At 39.7% G+C, this 21101-nt stretch overlaps 2 protein-coding genes and 3 long non-coding RNA genes across 5 annotated transcripts; 2 read left to right on the top strand and 3 right to left on the bottom strand.

Annotated features, from left to right (window-relative positions):
• The first annotated feature begins 918 nt into the window (after positions 1-918).
• On the top strand, positions 919-20877 carry LOC112455925 (chitin synthase chs-2-like). The gene is made up of 21 exons (XM_025018143.1): positions 919-1295; positions 7397-7504; positions 7914-8164; positions 8416-8709; positions 9196-9405; positions 9701-10045; positions 10292-10683; positions 10867-11134; positions 11224-11486; positions 11621-11831; positions 12009-12256; positions 12397-12589; positions 12788-12942; positions 13222-13527; positions 14946-15193; positions 15492-15801; positions 16604-16780; positions 18878-19039; positions 19212-19440; positions 19598-19951; positions 20049-20877. Exons 2-20 carry the CDS (start codon positions 7398-7400, stop codon positions 19942-19944), a joined length of 4716 nt encoding a protein of 1571 aa, XP_024873911.1. The 5' UTR covers positions 919-1295; position 7397; the 3' UTR covers positions 19945-19951; positions 20049-20877.
• On the bottom strand, positions 4529-8011 carry LOC112455927. Its single transcript, XR_003040906.1, has 3 exons — positions 7923-8011; positions 5181-5485; positions 4529-5013 (listed from the first exon to the last, which is right to left on the bottom strand). It is a non-coding gene; the product is annotated as an uncharacterized LOC112455927 (long non-coding RNA).
• On the bottom strand, positions 9333-9944 carry LOC112455929. Its single transcript, XR_003040908.1, has 3 exons — positions 9855-9944; positions 9629-9776; positions 9333-9419 (listed from the first exon to the last, which is right to left on the bottom strand). It is a non-coding gene; the product is annotated as an uncharacterized LOC112455929 (long non-coding RNA).
• LOC112455926 (chitin synthase chs-2-like) lies at positions 13590-14505 on the top strand. Its single transcript, XM_025018144.1, has one exon. It carries the CDS (start codon positions 14087-14089, stop codon positions 14399-14401), a length of 315 nt encoding a protein of 104 aa, XP_024873912.1. The 5' UTR covers positions 13590-14086; the 3' UTR covers positions 14402-14505.
• LOC112455928 lies at positions 15756-17067 on the bottom strand. The gene is made up of 3 exons (XR_003040907.1): positions 16977-17067; positions 16554-16696; positions 15756-15845 (listed from the first exon to the last, which is right to left on the bottom strand). It is a non-coding gene; the product is annotated as an uncharacterized LOC112455928 (long non-coding RNA).
• Positions 20878-21101: the final 224 nt, after the last annotated feature.

The raw sequence follows: 21101 nt of genomic DNA, 5'->3' as shown, positions 1-21101 counted from the left end.
AGATAATTTGACAATTATACTTTATTATTAGATAATACTATATTATATATAATTATATATTTATATTAGATATTATCATTATGTTATTTAATATTATTATTAATTATAATTAAAAATTATTATGACAAACCGATAGAAAACTTAAACTGGACAAATCTCAAGTTAAAAGTTTACATTGTCATGCACTAAATAAGAAAAATAAAGTGCAAAGGAGCTTCAGCAAATTACACCGGAATTGACCGCTTAAAAATGATTTTTAAAAAAATTTAATTTTAGAAAACCTTTGTTTCATAAATTGACACCTTTCATCGCCGTCATTCACCCGTCATCGCGCAAATATAGCTTCGGTTCAAGGGAACCGGCTTGAAGGCGACATTTACGAACAATTATAACATTCCACATTTCTCAAGAATGAAGCGCATTTCCGGAAACTTCCTGCAGTTATGCGTACCTATCGCTACCGTTCGCCTTGCGGATCGGCAAAATGTTTTGCGCGATCGCAATGCGCGTTGCCAATCCGTAGGCAACATCCTACTTCGACATTCCAAGAGAGAGCTCGCACAGAAGAAGAAAGCGGACATTCGACCCGGTCGACCTGTCGTCTCGAGGAAAAATCTCTAGCGGCTCGAAAAATGAAGAAAACAAGTTGTTGATTTTTCTATAACAGCTCCAAAATCGCGACTGCGCGTTCTAGGATGGTGGATGACGCGCGACGGTGCGGTGGCCCGCGAGTCTGCGTCCCTCGCGTTGAAATCTCTCACTTTTGCTTCGCCTCAACTGCTCGGCTCTTGCCTCTCGCTCTCTACCTACTCTCTCGTGAAAGTACTCCACCGATCGGCAAGCGGGGGGAGGCCCTCCTCGAGAACTGCCTCTGGTACCTTGGTAGACGATGCCACGGCAGTCGTCGTTCGGCCGACGTTCACCTCGACTCCGCTTTCACCTGACCGATTCCGGCAATCTTGCGCGATCTCGTCGCCGACGTCGTCGACGACGTCGCGACAATTTTCTCATCGTCCGAAGTACCAAGTGACACCCACCGCTTCACATTGTTCGCGATCGACGTAAACGGATATAGCATAAGTGAGAGAAGAGAGAGAAGGAGAGAGGGAGAGAGCGTGCGAAACTACGGTGGAACGGACCAGCCTGGCAGCCTCGTCGATCGACTCGAGCATCCTGGAGAAGTGGATCCAGGAAGCGGATGCGACCCTTCGGTTTCACGCGACGACTATGACCGCCTGCGTCGCGAGGATATCGAGGATAAGGATTCAATAGAAAACGAATCGTCCGATCAGCAAGTAAGAAATCATTTATTGTCCTTCTTCTATTCTTTTCAGCAATTACCGCATCAGCGAGCGCCAACTTTGTGTTTACTAACACTTAAACGTTATCGACAATTAGCAGCTGTTGTTTATTAATCACTAGCGACCAACATTTCCTTTTCAGAAGGAACATTTTATTCCACGCGATTCTAGTCTATTTTAAATCTTGTTGCTTATTTAGTATTATGATATTAAATATTATCATTATCATTATTATTATTATTATCATCGTCATCGCTTTGATATTATTTGATTATCTTATTTATCTTATTGGACATAAAATAATTTTAATAACAAATCATCTTTCATTAAACTTACCATCAGGATTCAATAATGCCTGATAATAATAATAGTGTTTTTCAAGAAAATAATTGCATTCAATTAAAAACATTTTTTTTATGTAATTGAAATTCTGTAAATCGTGATTTTATTTCTTTTCAACGCTTAAGAGTTTTTCAAAGGTTTCTTAAAGTTCCAACTATCCAAAATTTCAATTATCAACTACTTGATGCTTCAACAGATTAATCCGAAAATTTTTTAGAAAGTAGAATCAGTCGCGATTTAATTAAAATCGCTTATATTATAATTACGGCTCTCTATTCTGGTGGATCGAAAGTCTTACAAGGATTCTACACGCCTTCAAGTTTCTAAAATTATTGACGACTTAATTTTAAGATCTAAACCGTGAACTTTCGAAAATATAGAATTATTATTTAATCAAGATCCTTTATGCTATAATCACGGCTTTACTGGGTTAACTTCCTACTTATTAATCGCCGCGAGCAGAAATGAAAGTAGTTTTGTTGCGTGCCCCGTTTACGCTGTTACGCGAGAACTATGCGCCTGAAGTTTCCATACGGGAAGCTTCGGATTCCGAGATTTCGGGATTTCACGCACGTCATGACGCAGAATCCGGCGAATCGTGGGGGTACCAGTGGAAACTCGAATATTTATGACATACTAAAATAGCATGAATGACGTTCGTGTAGGTCAACTAGAATCTAAAATTTTAGAACTTTGCGCGCTCAAATGTACCTTTGTGTTCAATGTACATAATGAAAACTTTACGTTCATTACAATTGAAATTTCGAGATTTTCAAGATTTTGTATAACAACATCGAGATATATGAGAAGAAATAAGAATTTAACAAACAGTATAAGAAAATAGTAGCTGAAAAGATTTGAGAGTAATGGAATTTAAAATAATTATCATTAAATTATTAATATTAGAATAATGTTAACAAAATTTATGTTTATTACGATTAAAATTTCAAGATTTTAAGACCTTACAATCCGACGACAAAATGAGAAGAGATGAGAGTTTGATAAATAATATTAAAAAAATAATAAAGCTAAAAGAAACCGAAGATAATGGAAAACGTAAAGTAAGAATTATTGTTGCAGTTATTAATATTAAGCCGAGCAAAATTTATACATGCAGATTCCGAGATTTCAAACTCTCGCGAATCTACACGAAGGGTTAAGGAATCTAGCGAACGGTCCAGAAAGTGATAATGACGAAAGGAGTCGGGGGGACGATATACCGTAACGGGAACGTACAGCGCGAACGCTCCGCGCCGCGCCGCGGCCGTGACGAAACGGTCTCGCATTTACTCCCAGAGCTTCATTGATCGTCTTGGGAGATGAGTAAGGGGGCGGCGTCGCGGCGTGCGAATCCCCCCGTGACGAGACGGTGCATTGCGAGAGATCGCGGCCCCAGGGAGACGATAATTGCATATTTATGCATGGAACGGCGTGACCTTGCGCCCGTTACTTTCACTATCGCCGATCCGCGTGTAATTGCGCGTGGTGATCCATCGATCCCGCCCGCGTTAGATCCTTGGGTCGTGGCCGATCGTCGCCGATCCGATCTCGCGGTCAACAGCCGTGTATCGGCGACAAAGACGCGCGATAGCGTAACCAGGAAGTGCGTCTTCAACCGTCTTGCAAAATTTTTCGACTTGTCCGCGATATGTCATCAAGCGCGCAAGCTCTTTATCGGATGGCCGAGTTCGGTCATCTCGTGAGTCATTGTCAACAATCCGCCGTTTTATTGTCATTTTAATTGTCTAAAAATTGATTATAAGAGGAAATTGGCGAAAGAGATTATCGATATTAACGTGTGGTGAATCCCTAGCGATAAGTCTTTCTTCCGGTTTTTTCCACCGTGTAGAATATCGAAAGATATATTATCGCGATTTCAAGGCATTAGGCAATTAATCGCGCGCGCAACGATAGGGGTTCCTCATGCATTGTCAATATCGCCGATATCAGTTACCGGAATCGCGCGGCCGATTCACTGTACGGAAATGCAGCATGCGTTGCAAATCCAAAGGTGTGACATAGATAAAATAGTGGATAATAGATAAAATCGGAGCGGGATTTTCGCGTGCGCGAGGAGAGCGTCGCGGGAAAATCTTTCCTGCGTTTTCACTTTCTGCGTCCTCACGAATCCGAGACGATCGCATTGCGGGCCAACGGATGGATCGCAGGAGCTGTCTCCGGTCTCGCAGAAATAGATTTCGTTACCGTTACCGCGGGCGGCGTGACACGCAGGGAAGAAGAGAAAGTAAACGCGTTATGAGGCGGGATACACGCCACCGCCATCGTCGAGAGTTTCGCGCGACTTGCACGCAGTGTACACGGAGTTGCGAATGAGCTGCGATTGCGATAGTGAGGAGAATTTAGAAAATAGCGCAACGGAGCTACGTTTTGGCGGAAAATTCATTCGAGAGTTCGATCGCGAATCTTTCGAAAGATTGCGAGGTAAGCCACCCCCTCCGCTGGAACCAAATTCAATAATGCTAATTATTGAAACGTATCGTATATGAAATTAAAACTTGGATAAATAAATCAATACGATTATACTAATCTGTATCGTTAAATTATTAAATATGGTAATATCTACGAACAATTTAATGAAACATACATTTACGCAAAAATCTTTCCGCCGACAGAAAAGTATAATGGCTATTATTTAAAATTAATATAGTATAATATAATTATATCAAATTTGGATTTTAAATGTAATCTAATCCAAAACTGCAGACAACCTAAGTAAAGTACAACAGGACAAACGAAGAAGTGCGATTGCACCATTAGAGAATTTTAGCCACGAGAGATATAAGTACAAATCACTCGAGCGATCGACGTTCGATACCGATACCGATCTACGCTTTACGGTGCATCCTGTGTATACACGTAATCGGCGAGAAATCGTGGGTAAGTACTCGCTAGGATCCTGCTTCCTCGGTGAAGAAGCAAGCGATGTACAATGTGCGATGAGGCAGACGGTTAGGAATGATCGGAAAAAACATTGGTTCACATACATACTACATACCCACACGATCGGGCGATCGGGGACGATGAACTGGATCCGGCTGCCGATCGTCGTAGCGTTAAAATCCATTCTCGAAATATATTCTCCGTGGCAAGGTCGTTCCTTTCCTCGTGACCTCGCGTTCCTCCGAGAACTCTGGCTCTTTTCTGCACATGTGACTCACACTCACACTCGCGGAGCGAAATTCTTTGGCGATCCTCGTCCCGGAGTCCGCTGCATATCCTGTCTCGTCGAAAGTTTGATGAAAGATCGACGAGAGATAAATAAGCCTTTTAACCCGTTGGGTTAATCCTTTTGGTATCGACGAACGGACTTTTCCACTTATCCTTTTCTAATCTCATCTCTATTCTCACCCTGCAATAAATAGATTTTTATTAGATAATCTTCGTTCTCTTTACAAAGTTGTTAGATCCTCTATTGTCCTCAACAAATTGAACTTTGATTTAAGTCTTTCGCTGTCTTTGATAAATGGATCTTTTATTAAACAAACGTTTCATTAGTTTTAACAAAGGAATGCTTACGTCATTCTTGACCAGTCATCCGTCTTTTATCGGATGAATCTTTTGCTACATCTCTCGACGAATAAGACGCAAGATCACGACGCTTGTGTCGTAATTCATGCAGGGTGCAATAATCAGTATAATCTAACTGATTATTAGAAATTTAGCTCTCCACTGCCGGCTGTCTCCGATCAACCGCATTCCCTTTCGCAAGCAATAACAGTTCGTCGCACCCGATCGCGTGCATCGTCCCAGAAACTTATTATTCCGAATTGGTAGCTAACGGTACGCGACTTCCTCAGTTTCGACGTGACTCTGAGAGAATTCTAAAAGAAAAATTTAAAAAATCGGTTAGAAATTGAAACTTTCAAAATTAGAAAAGTGTCTTTCCTTGATACTTTTTATTGATTGAGAAAAAAATCTAATATACGCGAAGAATTATCTTGACCTCTGGTATCATTGTATAAGCTAAATGAATAATTGTACCAAGTAAATGTTTCTTCGTCATTCTGTAAATACAATTTTAAAAAATTGGATATTATCTATTTATGCTATTATTTATAAACTACTTTCCATAATTTTGTAATGCGTGTACAACATTCATTATATATATAATATAATATAATTCATAAAATACGAATTTGAAATAATCTTGTAGTAAACTTTCAGATACGCTTCTCTCACGATTTAAGAAAAAGCATAAAAAAAAAATTTTCTACAAAAAATTCACATTTAAACGATATTTATTAAATTAATCAATAATTAATTAGCAATTAAAATTCATGTCAATTGATTAATATAAAAGATTTCATCAATAAATAGTACAATAATTATTATATGTAATTAATGTATAATCAATTTAATTAATTATCGGTCAATATAGCCGCGAATTGAAACAAGCATCTCTCGCTTCATGGATCTCTTCTCTCCTGCCTCACGAAAACGCATTCCGCGGTTACATCGCGGCGACGAGACGCGTCGTCTCCTTATCGAGAAACGTAGACGAAAAAACGCGAGGACGAAGAGGAAAAGGAAAGAGAAGGAGATGAAAGAGCGCGAAAAAGAAAAGGCCAAGAGGGATGCGCACGTAGGGACTAGCTAACATAAGCGGCGCCGACGGATTTTTAGGAACGACGCCGACGGGCGGGTCCGGGTCCGGGGGATGCGCGGAGGAGTGTCCGAGGGATACCGTGGACCCGTGGACCGTGGCACGGCCTCGAGGGCGACAACGGCCGCGGAACGGCGCGGCGGCGGAGCCGTCGAGTTACAGTGGACGTCCTTGCTACGTTATCTGCCACGTCGTTCGTTTCGTTTCCCTTTCACTTTCAACCGTAGTCCAGGAACCAGAAACCCCGGATCTCTCTCCCGCGGCCCGCGACCCGCGGCTCGCGGGCCCGCGCCGAACAAAGATACGCGCGCCGTACCCGGGACCCTGTGCGGGGGGACGTGTGCCAGATGCTGAGGAGAGATAATTGCGCGAACGCGCAATCACGCCGTGATAAACGCCAAGTTCGTTAGGTCACCGTACGTTGAAAATTACGAGGTCGGGCCCGCGGACCGCAGCGACTTGGATTGATTAATGATAGATTAGCGATTAATTAGCGTTCGCTGGATTACGGTCACGGCTAATAACGCGTAAACGAGGGAAAGAAAAATACTGTTGATTGTTAAAGTAAAATAATAAACTTGTCGTTAAGCAATAAAGCAATAAATAATCTCGCTGATCGTAAACTCAAGGATGAAAGAAGTTAAAGGCCGTACAAGACAAATGGAGGAGCCGCGATAAAAATAAAAAATTTTGTCAACGTCAAAAGAAATATTTTCAATTAAATTTTATTATCGGTTTGCTCTTTATTGTTAATTTGTTTTTGCACCCCTGTAGATCATTATTTATCGAATTTTTTGGTCATATAGTTTGGATAAAAGATTGTATAATTTATAATACCATTTCTAGACGGAATGTAATGAAATCTTGATTAATAATTAGTAATTTTTTTCCAAAAGAGGAAAAAATATATCGGCTTTACATATTAAATCTCGATATATATTTTAATACACTCGAGATCTAGATGTTGACGATTTGGTTCATCCGATTTTCAATTCTTACACTCCCTGAAGGCTCGCAACATAAAAAATATTTTTCATTATTCCTTAACGGTCTCAATTATAACAATTGCATTAGTTGTTTAAAAATAAAAGAATTGGAAATATAATTGAGATAAATTATCAATTTGCAGAATGGCGAAGAATCAACATCAGAATGGCGTAATACCGGGAGGTATTACCGGCCCGGATGATTTTTCAGATGGTGAAAGCACTCCTCTGACTCAGGACTATGCCGGCAGGTATGACTATTTCATCATTATTAATAATTTCTTCTCTCTAAGAACCAAGATTTCAAGGACGAAAAAATTAAATAAAATTAAAAATTAAAACAAAGGAATTAGAGTTGAGAAAAATTGAAAACTAAAGAGAATAAATAATATACATTGGATTATTGGAAGTTAGATTAAATTCCAATTAAAGGCGAAAATTATTAAAATTAATTAGATGAAGATATATTATTACAATTAAAGCTGAGATGAGATAATTTAGTTTAGATTACTATCGATTATTTAAAATAAAAAGATTGAAATCTCTTTCTCTCTTTCTCTCGAGATTTAATTTAAAAAAAATTGCTGCCTATGCCAACTAAATTTTTATTTGCTAATCAATGATGTTTTGATTAATAAGCGATTAATTATTGTAACGTAGTCAACGTACGATCGTTGAGACAAAAGGATGGGACGTGTTCCGGAACCCGCCAATGAAGTCCGACTCGAACTCGGGTTCCATGGCAAACCAGAAATGCCTGGAGAGGATGGTGCAGGTGATCAAGGTCTTCGTTTACCTGCTTGTTTTCGTCATAGTGTTGGGAAGCGGCGTGGTCGCCAAGGGCACGATTCTCTTCATGACGTCGCAGCTCCGACAGGACAGAAAAATACTCTACTGCAACAGACAATTGGGTAAGACTTAAATATAAATTTTATCCTGGTGAAAAGTTTACTCGACCCAATCCAATCAAATAAATTCAATTCTGATTAATTCGAACAGCAAAGATTGTGTATTATAAATGAAATAATTTTATTTTTAAATGAACGGTTATAAAGAAATAGAAGGAAAGAGTAAAAAATAATAAATATACATTCATATAAATATCCGACGATTATTTCCAAGTTTCAGTCCTCGATAATTATTATCACGCGTCCTCTTATAGACCGAGAGAACCAATACCTGGTGACGTTGCCCGAGGAGGAAAGAATCGCGTGGATATGGTGCATAATAATCGCGTTTGCGGTGCCGGAGTTCGGCACCCTGGTGCGTAGCATTCGCATGTGCATCTTCAAGTCATGGAAGAAGCCGCAATTGGCGCACTTTCTCGTAGTTTCCATCATGGAGACGTTTCACGTGGTGGGCTTGGCCTTGATGTTCCTGGCGGTGCTTCCGGAACTGGACGTCGTCAAGGGGGCAATGTTGACTAACTGCGTGTGTTTCGTTCCTGGATTGCTGGGTAATTTGATTCTAATTCAATTTAATTAGGTTTAATTTAATTTTATCTTATTTGAACTTCGAATATGTAAAGAATTATAATGTAGAATAAAATGAGAAACGTGAAAAATACATATATTTGAAAAAAAATCATAAAAAGGTTTATCCAAGAAAACAAGAGAGTTAAAATACTTATCAAATACAATAAAAATAAATAATTAAATAACGTAATTACCCATGTTAATAAATCTAATTTATTATTTGCAATATTAATTATATATAGTGCGTTAATATAATCGCATTTGCCAAACAGTGCAATATATATGATCTAGGATCAATATTTTACATTAAGTGAAAGAAATGCAAACGGATTCGCTTGCTTTCAACCGCGATTGCCCGACTTTCGCGTTCGATTTTTCCATGGTTCCGTATTGCCGAGCGAATAATCATGAAAGTAGTGATCGCGCGAGAATAGGCAAAGTAAGACATGTGCTGCGCACATTCGCAGGCCTACTTTCCCGCAACAAAAGTAAAGGCGAGTCCAAACGATACGTCCTCGTTCTCGTCGACATCGCCGCTCTAGCCGCCCAGGCGACTAGCTTCGTCCTTTGGCCCTTCTTAGACAGCTCGAGGCGATCCTTATGGCTGATTCCTGTTGCACTACTTCTCGTCTCCTGCGGCTGGTGGGAAAATTATGTCTCCACGCAGAGCCGGATTAGTGAGTTTCTGCTCCTTTCAGGACCCAAAATCTTTTTATTTCAAATTAAAATTGAATAGTAGAAGAAATAAAACAAGCTTCTTCATCTTTTTTTTCAGAATACTTAGCTTGTTTAATGGCTTAAATAATTAATTACATATTTTCCTATGTGTTTCGATGGTAATTTTATTCATGTTTGAATTAATTACAATTTTGAATTAATTAATTAATTCATTAAACTCACATTACGTGGTTGACTCAAAACGATTTTACATATCTTCCTTTTTATTTTATTTTTTCCATTTTCTTCCCTCAGGTTTAATCAGATCTCTCGGCAGAGTGAAAAAGGAGATGCGACTGACGCGTTATTTCACCTATATGCTGGTGTCTGTCTGGAAGATTGTGGCGTTCTTCATCAGCTCGATATTGATACTATATATCAAAGGGGAAAATGTCGGGCATCTCTTTACCATGTTTAGCAGCGCCTTCGGTGACCACAAAATTACAGTCACGTCTATCAAGTCGATAACTAGCGGGAGTTTGCCCGATCTCTCGGAGATTCTGACGGGCGACATCACCGAGGTCGTCAACGCCGACTTCAACACGCCCATCTACGTTCTCCTGCTGCAGATCGCCGGTGCTTACTTCGCCTACGTGTTTGGTAAGCGAATAGCGCGTATTGAAACTAACTTGGAGAATGATTTAAGAATAATACTCATGAAAATAAATAACAATCAAACTTGCGGTATATTATTAATCATAGCTCTTGTAAAATAAGATATAGGTATACATATGTTGACTATCCTGGAGAGGGGTATTTTTAATTAACTAAGAGATTCTCAGTTGAATTCTCAATTTAAGATACCTTCTAATTAATTAATTTTTAATATTATTTTGTCATTCGTAGGCAAATTCGCATGCAAGATCCTGATTCAAGGCTTTAGCTACGCGTTCCCGGTGAATCTCACGATACCGGTGTCGATCTCGTTGCTGATCGCCGCGTGCGGTCTCCGCAACAGTGATCCGTGCTTCTTTCACGGTACCATACCGGATTACTTGTTTTACGAGTCGCCGCTGCCTAATTTCCTCAACGAATTCGTGTCGAAGCAGTATGCCTGGGTATGGTTGCTGTGGCTGTTGTCGCAGACCTGGATCACCCTACACATTTGGACGCCGAAATGCGAGCGTCTTGCGGCCACGGAGAAGCTCTTCGTCGTGCCGATGTACAACTCTCTGCTAATCGACCAGTCGATGGGCCTTAACCGGAGAAGGGACGATCAGCCGGAAGTCAAAGTCGAAGTAAGTATCTTCAGAGTCAGACGGCTTTCAATATAATAATGCAAAATAAAATAATGTTAATATTAACTTGTTAACTTCTCAAATCCTAAAATAATTGATTACCCTAAATAAAAATATGAAAACATTATTACTCTGAGAGAATGTATTGGTTCTTAAATTAATCGACATCGGATCGATCGATAGGATCTGGCGGAAATAGAAAAGGAGAAGGGTGATGGCGACTATGAGACAATCTACGAACAGACGGACGGATCGACCACACCTCCGTCCGCGGTGAAGAGCAGCGATCATGTAACCAGGATTTACGCTTGCGCTACCATGTGGCATGAGAACAAGGAAGAAATGATGGAATTCCTGAAGAGTATTCTGCGCCTGGACGAGGACCAGAGCGCGCGGCGTGTCGCTCAGAAATATCTCAAAGTCGTCGATCCCGACTATTACGAATTCGAAAGTGAGTAACGTTGGAATTAGCAGCCTAGTAAATATATATATACATATATTGTTCGTTGCTTTGTATAACACGAGAATGTATTCCTCCAGCTCACATATTCTTCGACGACGCGTTTGAATTGGCTGATCACGACGAAAACGAGTCGCAGGTGAACAGATTCGTGAAATTGCTGGTCGGCACGCTGGACGAGGCCGCATCGGATGTGCACAAAACGAGGATGCACGTAAGAGCGCCTAAGAAGTATCCGACTCCGTATGGTGGACGATTGGTTTGGACTCTTCCCGGAAAGACGAAGATGATCGCCCATCTAAAAGACAAGAGCAAGATCCGACACAGGAAGCGATGGAGTCAGGTATCATCCGTTCAGAATAAAAATTTAACTTCAGAAGAAGGAATCTAATCTTTTAACGAAATCAATTACACGTAAGTCGTTTTATTAAAAGTGTTAGAGATTGTTTCGTAAACGGATATTCAATTCTCAACTAGGTAATGTACATGTATTATCTGCTGGGACATCGGCTAATGGAATTACCGATCAGCGTCGATCGCAAGGAGGTCATCGCCGAGAATACGTTTTTGTTAACGCTCGACGGCGATATTGACTTTCAACCAGCGGCAGTGAAGCTTCTCGTGGATCTGATGAAGAAGAATAAGAACCTAGGCGCCGCCTGCGGTCGTATTCATCCAGTTGGTTCTGGTAAGTCGTGCCAGCGATTTAACGTTGCTGGTCGCGATCGTAATCAAATCGTACCAAATAACGTACAATAAATAATATAGATGCGATTACATACTTTTAAATAAGTAAAAAAAAGGTTGTATTGCATGTATTTATCTAAATATCGCACCGATTACAAACGTTTCGCAAATGTTCCAGGACCCATGGTGTGGTATCAGATGTTCGAATACGCGATCGGTCACTGGCTGCAGAAGGCCACCGAGCACATGATCGGCTGCGTACTCTGCAGTCCCGGATGTTTCTCGCTGTTTCGCGGCAAAGCACTGATGGATGACAACGTGATGAAGAAGTACACGACCAAGTCCGACGAGGCAAGGCACTACGTGCAGTACGATCAGGGAGAGGACCGTTGGCTGTGCACATTGCTATTGCAACGAGGATACAGGGTATGCACCGATTTCGCTATCACTAATGACCGTTTTATTCTAGCTGACATTATTACATTTGATTCATTGTATAATTGATTATTATATTGATGTAATTGTTTTATTTAAAATTATTTTCAATTTTTTACGTTGCACTGTAGGTAGAATATTCCGCAGCGAGCGACGCTTATACCCACGCACCGGAAGGATTTAACGAGTTCTATAACCAACGGCGCCGTTGGGTACCCTCTACCATTGCCAATATTATGGATCTGCTAATGGACGCGAAACGCACGATTAAAATCAACGACAATATCTCGCTGCCTTACATCTCGTATCAAATCCTACTGATGGGCAAGTGCTTCTCTCAATCCACTCAGAAAATTGATTGAATTATAGCATCTTAGATTTAATTTCATGATTAAATACAAGATTAGATTATAATTAAATTAGCATAAAATAAAATTATACATATATATATGTATAATTTTATCGTATCAAATTATTGAAATATTTTAATTTTTATATATCTTTTTACTTTGATTAAAACAGGTGGTACGATTCTGGGACCCGGCACGATCTTTCTCATGTTGGTGGGTGCCTTTGTGGCGGCTTTCAAAATTGACAACTGGACTAGCTTCTACTACAACATCATTCCCATTTTGCTCTTCATGATCGTCTGTTTCACGTGCAAATCAAACATACAGGTAAGTATCTCTCTGTTGATTCGTCGCGTCTGTGTTTGATTCGTGCGTATCCGCTTTTTTCGCGCATTGTGATCGTCTTTCGCTCGCGAAATTCACTTTCATCAGAACCAGAATTCTTAATTATAATATTGTGTGATAATATCGCAATAATATGTATCGTCACGCGACGTCGATTCATTTTTCGCACAATGTTCGCGACTTCCGATGTAGTACTCGAATCCGTCCTGATGATCTCTTGAAACGTGGGCCAGGAAGAAATTAAGAGTGAATGGTTTTCAGCTTTTATGCGCTCAGATCCTGTCGACGGCATATGCGATGATCATGATGGCGGTGATCGTAGGTACTGCCCTACAGCTCGGCGAGGACGGCATAGGCTCGCCCTCGGCGATCTTCCTAATATCATTGTCGAGTTCATTCTTCATAGCAGCCTGTCTACATCCTCAAGAATTCTGGTGTATCGTGCCTGGCATCATATACTTGTTGTCCATTCCGTCCATGTACTTGCTCCTCATATTGTACTCCATCATCAATCTTAATGTTGTGTCCTGGGGCACCAGGGAGGTCCAAACGAAAAAAACTAAGAAGGTTCGTCAGGGTCGATCATTTTTTAAAATTTATTTTTCATTTTTAGCACTGGTGTAATTAAATGCAAGTGTATCTCAGGTAAACAGGGCTTTGAAAAGGTGAAGGTTTAGGCTGTTGGATCCCGCTTTATCATTTCGATATTTTTTCCTGAGATGTAACAACGGCGCCGTTACAAAAGATATTTAATATCTCATATCTCAAATTCTTTTTTGCTAAAATCATAATTTACTGTGCAAAGTAACTTTTTTGTAAATAAAAATAAATTTTTATTTGTTTGCTAAATAAATTCAACGTATTATCTCGTGTATTTAATCGCGTGTATTGAAACAACTTGAACGTTCTCCAGTGTACGAACCGGATAAGGCTGCGCTTCGGAGATAGGGGGAATAATCCTGTCGAAATTCCTTCGATCAAACGATCTCACAATCATTCGCTTCGTCGTAAGAGTCCATCGCACTTCAGCTTCAGCTTTGTTTAACTCAGAACAGAAGGCGACTTAACGTACACGAAGGTTGGCGGTTCTTGATGACAGGTGATAGTAGCTGCCGTGATCAGCACCATGTACGCGATCATGATGACCGCGGTGACCGTCGCGTTCGCGATAAACATCGTGAAAGATACCGTAATGTCGCCGAGCGCGTGGTTCATGTTCCTCGTGGTGGGCGAGTTCGTGATAGCGGGTCTCCTGCATCCCTACGAGGTCAATTGCCTACTGCACGGTCTGATCTATTATCTAGCGGTGCCCTCGATGTATGTGCTACTAATCATATACTCACTCTGCAATCTCAATAACATCTCATGGGGCACGCGGGAAATTAAGATGAAGAAGAGCTGCGCGGTAATTAATCTCATTTACTTTACTAACTCCAACTAAAATCTGGTCGAGATACTCCGGCAAATGCTCGGCTTTTGCAGCTTTGTTAACATATACAAAAATATTTTATACTTTTCAATTAACCCATTGAACACGTCGAGAATTAAGATTTTTTAGAAATTTATTTAATCGGTCTCCAAAGAGAATTAAGAAATAAAAGAAATCAAAAGCTTTTAGAATTTTGTTAATGTGAAAAAATTAATTTTAATAATTTGTAGTTGGTTTTATTTCAATTAGAATTAATAATAGTAAATTATAAAAATATCAGATAATCTATATGTTATATGGATTAAATATAAAGTTAAATGTATAATATTGTATATTTATAAGTTCTAAAAAAGATTATTTATTACTAAAATCATTCCGTTCATAATAAAAGTTTTTTCATAAAAGCTGTTAGAAGGTCGTCGCTTTGGTCTATTAATATTCTGTCTGTATTATATGACTTATTTAATTAACTTAAACTCACATTATTTAATGAGGAACACATGGTAAATGAGGATCGTGTTTTCGCGCGTTCATCACAATCGTTGATACGATTCAGGAACTCGAGCAAGAGAAGCGGGAGGCGGAGGAGGCAAAGCGCAAGGCCAAACAGAAATCCCTGCTGGGCTTTCTGCAAAACGGTGCCGGCACCAATGACGATGATCAGGGATCTATCGAGATATCGCTGGCCGGTTTGTTCAAATGCTTGCTGTGCACCCATGGCAAGCCGTCTTCCGAGAAGCAACAGCTCGTGGCGATCGCCGAGTCGCTCGAGCAGCTCGGTAAAAGGCTTGAGACCATCGAAAGGTAGGAAAGCAACGTGTAATAATATCCGGAGTGACGAAAGATTATTGCGAACTGTTATAGATCAAGAGTAAGAATTCCTTACAATTAAAGAGATCTCACAAAAATGTGAGACACTCCGATTTACGAAGCGAAAAAGTTTCGGAATTATGCGAGTAACGTTATGGAAAAGTAGATCGCTAGAAAACGTCAGTTTTCTGTGAAAAGTAGATGACAGATATTTTCTTCTGTTATTTATATAAAAGAAGCGCAGTCAATCAGATCAATTAAAAAAAAAAAGATTAATTTCTCTTACTTACAGAGCGGTGGATCCTCACAGTCACGCTTCCGGACGAAGGAGAGCCTCTTCCGTGGGTTCGCGCACCGCCGATCACCTGGGTGCCATCGGCGAGGATCCCGAGGACGACGAAGGCAGCGAGACGGAGACGGTGACTAGTCAGAATACCGAAGGTCATCGCGACGGTAGTAACTTCCTCACGCGACCGTACTGGTTGAACGATGACGGTCTGAAGAAGGGAGAGGTGGACGTGTTATCGATGCAGGAGGAGCATTTCTGGAAGGACCTGCTGGAGAAGTATCTCTACCCGATCGACGAGGACAAAGCGGAGAAGGTAACATGTCGAAACGTTGGAACTTTATTTAATCCTCTCTGGAACTTGTAAGAAAAAAAAAAGAAAAATTTATTACAGTTTATTTTATAAAATTCGGTTTTTTCTTTATTTCGGGGATTCTCATTCAATTATTACCAGTCACGTTTTTTTACATCGTTAAGCGTCACAAAATTTTTTACTTTGTACTTCAACTTAAAATTCTATACAGAAAATTTTTTTACAGAGAAATATTAACTAATTATTAACATAATTAATGTAAATTAATTTGATACAATGAAATAAAATGTCGGAATCAGAACATTTTGCACGATACAATCCGCAAAATACGTCTTTGTCGCTGCAAGTGTCGATCAAGGATGAAGAAACAAAAATTACTTTTGTCAAGTATTTATATTTGTACTTTAATCAACTTGTTTCAACATTACTTCCTGTTAGATGAAAGAAATGATCATTAAGAAATGATCATTATTGTTGAGAAATCAAAATCTGAAAAAATCTATATCCTCCGCTTTTGATCGCGCAGCTAAATAATAAACAATTAAATTAAAAATTGAAGAAAATCGTCCTTTGACTAAGAATGATTAAATTAAAAAAGAGATAATTCTTGATACAATAAAAAATAATTTTATACAAATAAAAATTGGGAAGAATTACCGATGACTAAAATTTAAATAAAATTGGATCAAAGATTGAAGGCTTGTTCCTCGAAGCAAAGTAATTTTTATGTTTTGCAGAAAGTATATATTACTTACGCGCATTTTTCATATATTCCAATTAATATACCCCATGCTGCTCCAATCAGGCACGAGTCGCCAAAGATTTAAAGGACCTACGCGACCAGAGCGTCTTTGCGTTTTTTATGATGAATGCCCTCTTCGTCCTGATCGTCTTTCTGCTGCAATTGAACAAAGACTTGTTGCACATCAAGTGGCCATTCGGCATCAAGACGAACGTCACGTATGACCATACTACCATGGAGGTAAAACTAGCTCCGTCGGCGCCTCGCATCCTCGATCATGGATTTATCTCGAGCAAAACGTTAACGATAAACTTGTACTCCAATTTGTGCGCGTTAAATTTACGAGAATAAACGCGCAATGAAATTGGATCGTTAACCGAGATAACGAAAGATCGACGGATCGATGGACCGATCGACGGAGCTTTCTTATACTTACTATTCTAATCTTGTGTCGTCTCTTTTTTTCTGTTTCTCTCGCATTTACCACGCGCACGCAACAGGCCCGCATCGCCGCCGATCTTATCGAGCTACGCAACAAGAGCGTGTTCGCGTTTCTAATGTTCAATGCGTTGTTCGTTCTGATCGTATTCTTGCTACAGCTGAACAAGGATCAGCTGCACGTTGTCTGGCCGCTCGGTGTCAAGACCAACATCACCTACGTCGAGGAGACCTCGGAGGTATCCGATGATCAAACATCAGGGGGAAAGGATTAAATCGGTGCCATGGTGGTGTCCTACACACGGTGTCTCGTTAAAATCGCTCTCGATGCGTCTGGATGCTCACCTCTAGAAGTTTTCATTTATTATTATTATTATAAATCTTTCAAATGAGACTTGGCAAAATTATCAAATACTTGATAAGGAAATTAACAAAAATTAATAAAAATAGGAATAATGATAATCAGAGTTTGTTAAAAATTACGACGCTAAAGTTTCCTCGAATCTTTAACGATTCTTTACTTTGAATTTTCAACTATTAGAAATTTAAGTTCTCAGACATTTAATATTCCACAAAATTTCGAAACCAGTTTATCAAATTATCCGAGCACCCGAATGCGTCGGGGGCGAGCAGCACTTCGGTGATGACATTGCAACCGATTCAATATGTACATATGTTTTTATGTCATTAACCCAACTGGGTCGTTCGACAGCACGTGGATGGTCTCTGATTAATATTCTCACGCACAGGTACCTCACCCTCACCCTGGGTCGAATGGAATGGAAATTTATGGCGTGGGAGATGATTTTTAGTGATCCTGACTATATAGGAATAACCAGAGATTAATGTCACAATAACATTCTCCCATTTGATCCTTTTTACCAAAATTAGACAAGATCGATTTATGACATGAAATTAAGCCTTATTAATTTTATTACATAATCGATGTAAAAGTAGAGACGAATGTCGAAAGACCTGTTTCTCGAAAGACTTGAAGCTAATAATTTTTGGGCAAAAAAAACAATTTTTTAATTTTAATCTTCTTATTCTACGTGATACCTAAAAATTATTAGTATTATTATAAAAACTATTATCACGTGAAAATTGTTACTATTATTAAAATCAGTATTTTTCTAATCAAAATTAAAAATTTTTAATTATTAAAACTAATATTATTCTATAATTAAAATTGCTATTAAAAAATTAACTGAATAATACTGAAGAGAATATATCTGTCTCTCGACATGAGAATCTTGGGATCGCGAACTCTCAGATCTGAGGCTGTACAGATTCCTGGAGATCTGTTGATCCTCGGAGAGAGAGAGATTTGCGTCTCTTCTCTCTTTTGTTGTGTCTAACTTTGACCATGCACCATTATTGCCAGCTGTGGCAACGGACGAGCACCACTAACGTACATAACGCGATAATTGCTTTCAGTGTCTTCTCATCGGGAGTTCAACCGAACTCGTATCGAACTCGTTATCTGATAAGCGTGTGTAAATATTTTATGTATGTTTGTTATAAGTGTGTTAATCTTAACACGCACGAAAGTCACCGAATCTTAACATCTAATGACCTATCCTTTTATACTCAATTGTTTTAATTGATGCACATACTCACGAAAGAATGATTATCGATGGCGATCGATCGGATTATAATTCTTTATTGAATGTAACTTGAAATGAAATTTCTATGAATGCGAGAAAATAATTCAAAATATCAAATAATTCAATAACAATTTACATTAACTGATTTTGATCATTTCTATCATTTTTAAATTAAATTAAGTAGACAGAGGTCCACTCTCTTTAGATTTCGGTCGCTATCGCGAGCGTTGCTTCCTAAAATAACATTATGTCGCGTATTGTAACGCATTCTACACACGCCGCGATTTTGCAGGTGCACATCACGAAGGAGTACTTGCAACTCGAGCCGATCGGTCTTGTGTTCGTCTTCTTCTTCGCGCTGATATTGGTCATACAATTCACCGCGATGCTGTTCCACCGATTCGGCACCCTGGCCCACATTCTGGCCAGCACCAGTTTAGACTGTTGCAAGAAGGTGCGCGCATACGTCTCTCTTATAGAATTATACAATACCTATACTATCTTGTCGAATTGTTGTGCAAAATGTTGGTCGTTTTAATCACTTGGACAAATACACGACGGACTTTTTGCTACAACAACTTGATCCGTCTGAGCTGTTTCACGTCAACGCTCAATGATCTTCGCAGACGAAGGATCTCTCCGAGGAAGCCCTGCTGTCAAAACACGCGGTCGACATAGTGAGAGATCTTCAGAGACTAGACGGGATAGAAGGTGACTACGAGGAAGGCAGCGGTAGCGGGCCCGGTAGACGAAAAACGATCAGAAATCTGGAAAAGAGTCGCAGAAAGACGCAGGCGATCAACACGCTCGACGTCGCCTTCAGGCAACGTTTCTTCAGCATGAACGAGAGCGCAGGTAAGGGAGAGACACAAAGTGTAGCCACGTAAGGTCTGCAAAACAAAGATAAAAAAATAGGACAGAAAGGAATTCCGAACGTATAATATTCGATATATCTTTAAAACTAAGTTTACTAAGCGATCGCTTTTCGTAATATCGAACGGAAAATCCCCAGGCCTGTCGAGGAACATGTCGACGCGACGCGAGGCGTTTAAGGCGTTCGAGGGTAGGCGCAACAGCATAATGGCGATGCGCCGGAAGTCGCAGATGCAGACCCTGGGCGCGAACAACATCTACGGCGTGGCGGGCAACCCCCTTGGGATCCAGGGCCGGCCGTCCCGCAGCAGTCAGATTTCTGTCAAGGACGTGTTCGAGGGACACCCGGCTGCAACGTCGGCACTGTCGGCAGCGGGGCACGTGAACGCCGGCTACGAGGGCGACGACAGCCCCGGAAACAGTCTGCGGTTGCAGAATCTCGGTGGCACGCAGGTCACGTGGCGAGAAGCAAACTCCAACGTGTGACTGTGACGTGCGTTTCTCCCAACTCTTTGTTGCGCTTTGCGCGCTAGATTAATGAAGAATTTATTTATCGAAGAGCTCATTTTCGAATCGAATCTCTGTAACAGATGAGGGCTGTTTCGTCGAGATTACGTGAATCTCGACGCGAATCACTGACACTTCTTGGTAAATGCGCTGAAAACACAAGTCAAGGTGGTCAAGTTCTAACTATTCGGGAACGAGTTCTTCAAATCAACAGCTGATCGAGAAAATCCGTGCGGTTTTTAATACAAGTGCCGTTACAACTTGTTTTAATATCTAGGCCGCTTTGTTAATTGTATTTGACAAATATTATTTGTCATGAAATAATTTCTATAAATAGAAAAGAGAAAGAGCCGCACGCGAATTTAGCCAACGAAGCACGATCGCATTCTCTTCCACGTTTTCTTGCACACATTTTTCACACACTTTTTTCCTACTTTTATTTTAACTTTCCGCTCATCATTATTATTCGCACACACATTTTTGATCGCTCGAGAACCATAAAAAAATACATCTTATATCGTAACAATTTTAACTGCGCTTTCTGCATACTTTTCTGCATTTTTCTTCCTTCTTCCAAATCTCGGAAATACAGATTAAAATATATCTCTTTTTTATATTTTATATTATATAGATATAAATGCAGAAAATATATAACGTAACGCAGTTAAAAGAAACGGACCTAATTTTCGTATTGTCACCGCTGGCGCTAGATAAATCGGCGGTGACCGCGATGATTACGCTTACTCGCTCCGTTCTTTTTGCGTATGTGATAAGGCCGATATTTAAAGTAGAAACTCATGTATGGATGCGTAAATGCGTATGTATGTATGTAAATTGCACGTGCATATTTGAGGATTGTATGAAAATTGTATAAGTCTAATGTAAGAGTATATAATAGTAAAAAAACATTAATAAAATAATAGTAACAATAATAATGCTCCAGAATTGCGAAAGATTTTGAATAAACTTTATTCAAACAAAATATTGTATCTTATTGTATATATGTATATATTACCTTTGTAATTATATTCTTCATATTTATTATATTATTATAAATTCATATATCGCATTTATTTACAATAATTTTATATATACAAGGTGTACTAAGACTTACCATGATAATGACATTATCACGA

The sequence above is a fragment of the Temnothorax curvispinosus genome, unplaced genomic scaffold, assembly GCF_003070985.1.
Source record: "Temnothorax curvispinosus isolate PA1 unplaced genomic scaffold, ASM307098v1 QBEX01006528.1, whole genome shotgun sequence".
Classification (NCBI taxonomy): Eukaryota; Metazoa; Arthropoda; class Insecta; order Hymenoptera; family Formicidae; genus Temnothorax; species Temnothorax curvispinosus.
The sequence above is the reverse complement of the archived record's forward strand: the minus strand, read 5'-3'. Positions and strand labels throughout refer to the sequence as shown.